Below are 8143 nucleotides of genomic sequence, written 5' to 3' on the forward strand. Positions count from 1 at the left end.
GGCCTCCCAGGCAGGATGCTCTTTGACAGGCAGGATCTGGCAAGGTTTCCCATGGCAACAGCTGCAGAGGAGTAGCCATGCGTGCTTGGAGAGATTTCTTTGAATGCTGGAGATGGCACAATCCTCTCTGCTCACTCTGCCGTGGCAGGCTGGGCCAGCCCCTTGCCTGATGCATACAGCCTCACCCTGTTCTGTCACCTCCAGTTTTGGGCAGCCCATGCAGAAAGAACTTTGAGGGTTTTTTTACCTTATTGCTGCTGATTGACTTCTCCCTGTTGCTGTCTCCATGCACCATCCAAATCACCCTCCTTCATGAATGTAACACCCTCCTCTGTCAATGCTTCTCTTCCCTTTTGTCTTCAATAAGCCAAGCCACCTGGCAAGGTGTACCCAGTGCTACTCTTCTTTTTCCCTGACATCTCCAGGCCTTTGTCTGCTCAGTTTGCTGTCATTAAAGAGCTTGTTCCTGTTCAGTCAGCACCATCCAGGGGGGAATTTCTTTCCTGTACCGTCTGGGTTTTTGTTCCTTTGTTCTTTTGTTCCCTCCTGTTCCTGTGTAATGTCTTGTCTCCCTATGTGGTTTTGGGGAGTGTATCTTCTTGTGCTGTGACATATTGGTGTTACTGTGTGCTCTTTGCTCACCCTGAACTGACAGTGCTCTCCTGTTTGTCACTTCAGGGAGATGAAGATGATGAAAATGCCCGGCCACTGGCCGAGTCCTTGCTCCTCGCTGTCACAGATCTGCTCTTTTGTCCTGACTTCACTGTGCAGAGCCACCGGAGGAGCACGGTGGTGAGTTGGAAGTTGAATCATGAGATTATCTGCATAGAGGCAAATTAGCTGCATGGTGGGGGGAACCCTGGGAAACCCCAGCAGCTTCTTGCAAGCCTGCAGGCAGGAAAATACAGATTTGCTGAGCTTGACCCTACAGTGAGTGATATTGATCATCATCTTGAGTTCATGGTGTGGTGTTTGTGACTTATAAAACAGATGTTCTCGGGATTGTTGCAGTGTGATTGAGTCTCAAATGGAGTGGCTGGCAACTACCCCCACACTACAGCTTACCCCTCAGGAAAAGGTGGTTATGCTGGCAAACAATTGCTCTTCTGTTGTTGCCAGCAGAGCAGAGACCTTTAGCACCTTGTTCCTCTCTCTGGCAGTTTGGTGCATTCTGGGGCAGGAAGCAGCTGTTTGCCTGCTCACATGTGCTGTGATCTGAATGAGTAGATGGCCTCTGTTGTGTCTTTCCACCTCTTCTACCTCTTTGTATCGTGGCAGCAAAGACATTTAAATATGTTCTGATCCTTGTAGTGACTGTTTGTACCTCAGAGGAGTTTCCTGAAGCAGGGATCTTCTACCAGGTGTGCTAAGAACAGAGAACAGATTGTGGTGCATCTCCCTCCTTTTTCCCTGCAAGTGACTCTCATGTTTTTTGTAGGTTCTGTCTATAAACAAAAAAACCCAATTCTCCTTTTTGGGATAGATCTGACACAAACTAAAAAAGAGCATGCTAAACCATGGTGTGTTTGATGGCTGCAAAATTCTGTGACAAATCTGAGCACTAAGTTGATTGCTTGGGGTTTCTGAGTAGTAGAGAGTTGAAATCTGTCACCTGGGGCTGAAGGGGCAAAGCTGGATCAGAGTGACCCATGTGCTATGAGTAAGTGGTGCTGAAACAGATGGACTTCCTGTCCAGGATGGATTGCACAAGTTAGGGTGACAATGGATTTTCCTAGGAGAGCCTCCCCCCACCACTTGCACCTGTGATTTTTCCCTTGGCAGCAGCCAGACTGGTTTTTCAGGATTCTGGGCAACTGGAATTAGCAACTGAGATTGTGAATGATTTATGTTCCTTGCTGCTGGCTGCCCTTCAGCTGCCTGCAGTCTCTGTAGTCTTTGCTGAGCTGACTTTCCCTCTCTGGGCTTGGACTGACTGCAGCTTAAGAGCAGAGAGATGGGTACCACCATCTTCTGTTCATGGCAGAGCAGCATGTGGCCCCAGAGATACAGATCATGGTGGATGTTGGCTGAAGTACCAGCCCCACAAAGAGCAAGAACTGTGAGACAATGGGCAAAGGAGACACAGGACTGACCCATATTCCCACTGAAGTCAGCCCTAAAATTATGGCTGGAAATGTGGGCTCCTTCCATCATGCACAGTACTTTTATCTCTGTGTTTTATCCCTTGCTTGCAAAGGCTGAGCTCTCTGAAGACATCAGCACCTGCTTTTTCAGGCCTGGGGAGGAGCTTTTGTACAGTTCAATTGTCTAGGTGTTTCTCTGCTGTTTTTTTCTAGAGAAGGGGGCTGAACTGCCTTGGATGTACCACCATTGCTGCCAATTCTGGCTCCTGCCTTCTGTGCTTCAACCTCTTATTTCTCCCACAGGACACAGCAGAAGATATCCACTCCATTGACAGCTGTGAGTACATCTGGGAGGCGGGAGTGGGCTTTGCTCATTCTCCACAGCCCAACTACATCCATGACTTGAATAGGTAAGAGCTTCTGCTGAGGCCAAATGGAAAGAAACTGGGCTCAGGAAAGGGAGATCTGGGGGAGATGAGCTCTCTTTGCCTCCTCGAGTATCCATGATTCCCAAGGAGCTTTCTGCTTACTCCTTTCCAAGGTAACAGGATTGACAACAAAGAAAAAAAGCCAGCTGACCTTTTGAGTAGCTTTTTGTAATATAAGGTGGGAGTCAGACTGTCTGCAGCAGGAACTGGGTAAACACTGCTGTTCTGGAAATGCCAAGGAGCTCTGCACTGGATTTCTTTTTTGTAAGGCAGCGATTCTGTTTAGCTTTGTGCCAGTGACAGCAGTATGGCTTAGGAAATTAAATGGGCTTAGCTCTCCCTCAGAAGGACTTTCTAGATGGGACTGAGCCTTCCTTGCGTGTTGTGGTGATTGTGCCTCCTGTGCCCAGTCCCGGCTCCTGAATGGCTCCAGGCCTTTTCTTCTCCTTCCAGGACAGAGCTGCTGAAGCTGCTGCTGACCTGTTTCTCTGAGGCCATGTACCTGCCTCCCTCCTCAGACAGCAGCAACACCAACCCCTGGGTACAGTTTTTCTGCTCTACAGAGAACAGGTGAGGGTAAAGGGTGGGGGCCTGGGAGCCAGGGGGAGAAATATCTTCAAATCTGTTCCATTGAATGTTTTGGTAATGAGTAACCATAGGGCTTGTTACCTCCAACATCCAGGGGCTGTTCTTTTACTTTGTCCCTGTCTCATGTGCACCCCATTAGTATTTCTGCTTAGTGAGGAGTGTTCCTCCGCAGAGTCTGAGCACGGTGCCCACTGGAGTTTGCTGCAGGACTGATCCCTGCCCTGTGGGAAATGGCAGGTCTCGTTCCCTGCTGTTCCCTCGGGAAGGGGGTGTGGTGTTGGTGGCGGATGAATGCCGCCCTCTAGTGAAATTGTACCTCTGGGACTTCAGCTCCTCAAGTGGCACTCACTCACCGTAGGGGAGTACAAATCTGGCTGGAGGCTGAAGAAATATAGTTTTGTCTTTCCAGAGGCTAGAGAGCTTTGAGGTACTTTCCCGTTTTCACATTTTGCACGATTCCTCTGGGAGCCCACGTGACCTTTTTCACCTCCCCTCCCCTCTCAGCTGTAGTCCAGGAGCCCAGCTGGGAGCTGGAGTCTTGGCTCTTGGGTCTGAGCTGCTCAGTCATGGACTGCTGTCACACGTCAGAGAAAATGATTGTTTTTTTCATGGCCCCAGGCTCCTGGGGAGAGAAATGCCTGTCTCTCTCCAAGGCAGTGCCTTTTGTTTCCTGCTGCTGCCTTCTGAGAACATTTTCTCCTCCTCAGACATGCACTCCCACTCTTCACCTCGCTTCTGAACGTTGTCTGCGCCTACGACCCCGTGGGTTATGGGATTCCTTACAATCACCTGCTTTTCTCTGACTACCGTGAGCCGCTGGTGGAGGAGGCGGCCCAGGTGCTGATTGTCACCTTGGACTATGACAGCTCCACCAGTTCAAGTCCCACTGTGGATGGCACAACCACTGGCACAGCCATGGATGATGTGGATGTGAGTGACACTGGAATCTGTATTTGCTGCTCTCCTGAACTCACTGGGTCCTCTCACACCAGCTTGTGTTGAATATTGAGCTGTAGGACCCAGCACTGCTTGTTGAGTAGCACTGCTAGTCCCCTTGCAGTCTACTCTCTCTGTTCCAGTCCTGCTTCAGTCCTGTGGTCACTAAAGACCTATACATGATCAAAATACATGACTAGATTTTGATCACTGACTTAAATCAGGAGCATGTAAGTGAAAAGCCCCTTAATTTACTATTCCATGCAGTGCTCTCTCTTTACATTTAAAGCTGGATTATTCAGAGCAGAAAGCTGAAGTGAGAAACCTTGGTGGTTATACTTCAACTTCCTGAATATACCTTGCCAGTAAGCATTTCCCTCCTTTTCTTTGAATGCAGCCTCCTGGACCAGACAATCTGTTTGTGAATTACCTCTCAAGGATACACCGGGAGGAGGTAATGTGTTCCCTCCTGCACTGTTCCCTGTCTGATTTCATGCTGATTGCATTAGCTCTGGGCCCACCACAGTCTCTTTCCTGATCTGTTGGCAGGATTTCCAGTTCATCCTGAAAGGAGTGGCTCGCTTGTTATCAACCCCGCTGGTCCAGACCTACCTGCCAAACTCTGCCAAGAAGATACAATTCCATCAGGAACTCCTTGTCCTCTTCTGGAAACTTTGTGACTTCAACAAGGTGCGGATCTGCTTCTTGCTGAGCTTCACCCCAGCTTGGCTGTTGTGACTCTGGCTGGAGCAAGCCCTGTTGAAGGGCTGTGGTGGGTAGTTGGCAGTGGCTCTGGGATGCTGTGGTCATCAGCCCCACTGATGCAGGTGCTGGGGGTCTGGCTGGAGAGACAGCCTGGGAGAGGGGCTGCAGCTCCTGAAGGTCTGTGCTGGAAGTAGGTTCTGCAACAGGTATTATAATAACTCTATGAGTAACGCTGGAGTTGATGAGGTAGTGCATACACCAGCCTTTCTAATGTTCTTGAGAGACTGATTAACTAGAGACTGCCTGTCCTGAGTCCTGTGGATGGTGCAGGGTATATGCTTATGATTGTCTGAAATCCTCCCTTTTCTTCCAGAAATTCCTTTTCTTTGTGCTGAAGAGCAGCGATGTTCTGGACATTCTTGTCCCAATCTTGTATTTTCTCAATGATGCCAGAGCAGACCAGTGTAAGTTGGTTATTTTCAATATTTGGAACGATTTGTGCTCGATAGTTGAGCTAGAATGTTTTTGAGATGCTTCCTCCCTACCAGTTGACAGCATTTTGAATGCATGTTCCTGACCTTCTACAGACATGGAGTGGAGTTGTCTGGTTAATTGGGTTTTAATGTTTGTAAGGGGCTAGAAGCAGGACACAATCTATCCTGCAATATGGGGAAGGGAGATCCTTCCTTAGTATGTGTTAATATTTTGAGTCCTCTTATTGAAAATAGTATCCCTTATCCAATGAAGGGGGAAAAATGACTAATCTGCTTTATTAAAGCAGAGTAGGGAGTAAATCAGGCATAACTCCATCATTGTGTAGTGCAGAGAAGTAGTCAGATCTTCACTGCTATGATGAGAGGTTTACATTAAGAACATAATGAAGAAAAGCACCCTAGACTTAACACTGATAAGACTTAACACAGATGTGCTTGGGAAGGACACTGGTGCTGACAATGAAGGGAGCACTGTGTGGGATGTCCCTTATCAGGATGGTTTAGTCTGTGCAATTTTTTATCAGTCCCATAGTGTTTCTCCTCTCTCCTCACTGCCCCTCGCAGAATTCCGCTGGCCTCTCTGTGACATATTTTTCTGTTGTTTTTTCTCCTTGCAGCACGAGTGGGCTTGATGCACATTGGGGTCTTTATTCTCCTGCTCCTCAGTGGGGAGCGTAACTTTGGGGTGCGACTGAACAAGCCGTATTCTGTACGAGTGCCTATGGACATCCCTGTCTTCACAGGGACACATGCTGACCTGCTCATCATAGTGAGTACAGCTCCAGCACTTCTTGAACCCTCCTAGCTCCACAAATAATTGTCCACCTTCAATATACTCGCCCTCCCTAAACTGGAAGCCCAGTGAGTAGCTAGGAAGTGTGTGGGACGCACACTGTTAACCTGAGCTGATGTATCTGCCAGGATGCATATGCATGAGGTGCAATTCCATCTCCATTAAATGATCCCAAAGAACAGGACTGTCACTATAGGACACGAAAGAACACAGGCTCACACCGCTGTTCTCAAGGTGAAGAAAAAAGGCAGTTTATTTTCTGACTCTAACATTTATAGTTTTCTAAAAGTGACAGCGGATTGGAGGGTGACAGTGACAACTCTCCAATGACACTGGTCATACTCACAGTTTATCAACTCTCTCTTCTTCCATAAAGGAATGCAAAACAATGAGTTATTTACAGAAAGTGTGTGAGAAAGTTCACTACAAGAATGTCAACATCAGAAGGCTTAGAAAATCTTAAAAAACCAGGGTGACACAGGACTCCTCATGGTGCTGCACTGCTGTCATGAGGGGGTGGGTGCACGCCCTCTACTCTACTGGTAGGGAAGGCAGGAGATCTGGCTCTGTCCCAGGCAACCAGAGGTGTGTGGAGCACATCTGTCAATGGGGACAACAGTGATACCAAGCTCACCTCTACAGCTTTGGGTAGCTGCAAGTTTCATTGACCTTTCAGTCAGCCCACAACACTGCCTATGAGCAGCTGTGTGCTTTGCAATACAAGCCTCAGGTGCTTCCCTTCTGTCATGTTCTCATTTGCCAGAGAAGAAGCTCTCAGCAGCTTCTGATAAATCTCCAAGAGGAGATTCCTATTAAAAGGAGTAGGAAGAAAACTGCCCACCATAACTGCTCTTGATGCTATGTGTTTTGCTCTTGCATTCCATTAATCTCAGATCATCTCTTTGATTTAATTATGCTTAGGACTTCTCTACAGACATGCCAGCTAAAGGTGTGAAGGCCAAGATTGCGAATGTCTGAACTGGTTACAAGGCACTTGAATCTTTCCATGTCTGAGGATATAATTAAAAATAGGACAAACATTTGAGTTAGAAGTCTGCACTAAAACCAAATGTAAAATGATTAGTTCTGTGGCATTTCAAGCAGTTATCATAAGGGTTCAGAGTCAAAGTCTATTGGAGATGAAGGTGTCTCTTACTTCCTGGTGGTTTAGTTTTGTCCTAGGCTGCCTGAACATTGTTGAACAGCTCACAGTCAGTTTCTGTTTGCAGTGTTATAGGGCCCTAATCACATTCCCAAAGGATTCCTTGTAAATGAAAGCTTGTACTCCTGGAGCGTGAGTCTGCAGTGAGAGCAGCCTTCCCCACCTGTGTAATTGTGGAGTGTGCAGGGCCCTGCCTAGGTAGGAATGGTGTCAGGAAGCGATTAGTGTGGGGGTGGCACTGGTTTTGGTTGAGAGGGTGCTTTCAGTAAGGTGCTGCCTTGCTCAAGAGCTCCTTCCTTCCACAGGTCTTTCACAAGATCATCACCAGCGGGCACCAGCGGCTGCAGCCCCTCTTTGACTGCCTGCTCACCATCGTTGTGAACGGTGAGCACTGTGTGGGGGGGAAAAACCACAGCTCACAGTGCTCTCACTCCACTCTCCCTGTGCCCCTCTCTGTGCTCCCCTGCTGCTGGAGGGCACTAGCCAGTGCAGATAAGATCTGCCTGCATGGTCAGATGGGGCAGAAGGAGGGACAGCAGAGTCCTGGAGCTCCCTTGGGGAGGCAACAGGACATTTGCCAGCAGGCCTGGTGAGGGTAGTTGGCATTACTGTCCCTTTCCAGCAGGGAGTGCCACCTCCTCACAGTGGTGGTGCTTCCCTTGGACTTAGTGAGTGCCCAGGTAGCTCCAGTTGTGAAGCTTTTCAGGAGGCACAGCAGAGATAGTGTTACTAGTGTAAGATTAAACAAAATCCTCTAAAAGCAGCAATGCCTCATTTTACTAGGCAATATCTCTGTTTCATTTGCTTTGTATTTGGAAATGTTTCTGTGGAACCATTTGCCTCAGCTATTCCATGAGGCTTTCTCAGAAGTGCAAGGGTGGGAAGGTCATAAAAGCAACATTTTTAGTGGTGTATTTTTGAGAATATATACACCTTGGTTCTTTCCCTCGTTT

The 8143-nt window shown here is 48.0% G+C and overlaps 1 protein-coding gene across 1 annotated transcript in view; it reads left to right on the forward strand.

Moving 5' to 3' along the window:
* HID1 (HID1 domain containing) overlaps positions 1–8143 on the forward strand; it is a 22864-nt gene that overhangs the window by 7416 nt on the left and 7305 nt on the right. The window contains exons 4-12 of the mRNA XM_031059924.1: positions 679–792; positions 2388–2494; positions 2966–3082; positions 3808–4030; positions 4434–4490; positions 4586–4726; positions 5115–5205; positions 5853–6004; positions 7496–7574. Of these exons, the coding sequence (XP_030915784.1) occupies positions 679–792; positions 2388–2494; positions 2966–3082; positions 3808–4030; positions 4434–4490; positions 4586–4726; positions 5115–5205; positions 5853–6004; positions 7496–7574 (1081 nt within the window). The remainder of the gene's footprint in view (positions 1–678; positions 793–2387; positions 2495–2965; positions 3083–3807; positions 4031–4433; positions 4491–4585; positions 4727–5114; positions 5206–5852; positions 6005–7495; positions 7575–8143) is intronic.

This window comes from Geospiza fortis, unplaced genomic scaffold (genome assembly GCF_000277835.1).
Source record: "Geospiza fortis unplaced genomic scaffold, GeoFor_1.0 scaffold244, whole genome shotgun sequence".
In the NCBI taxonomy this organism is placed as follows: Eukaryota; Metazoa; Chordata; class Aves; order Passeriformes; family Thraupidae; genus Geospiza; species Geospiza fortis.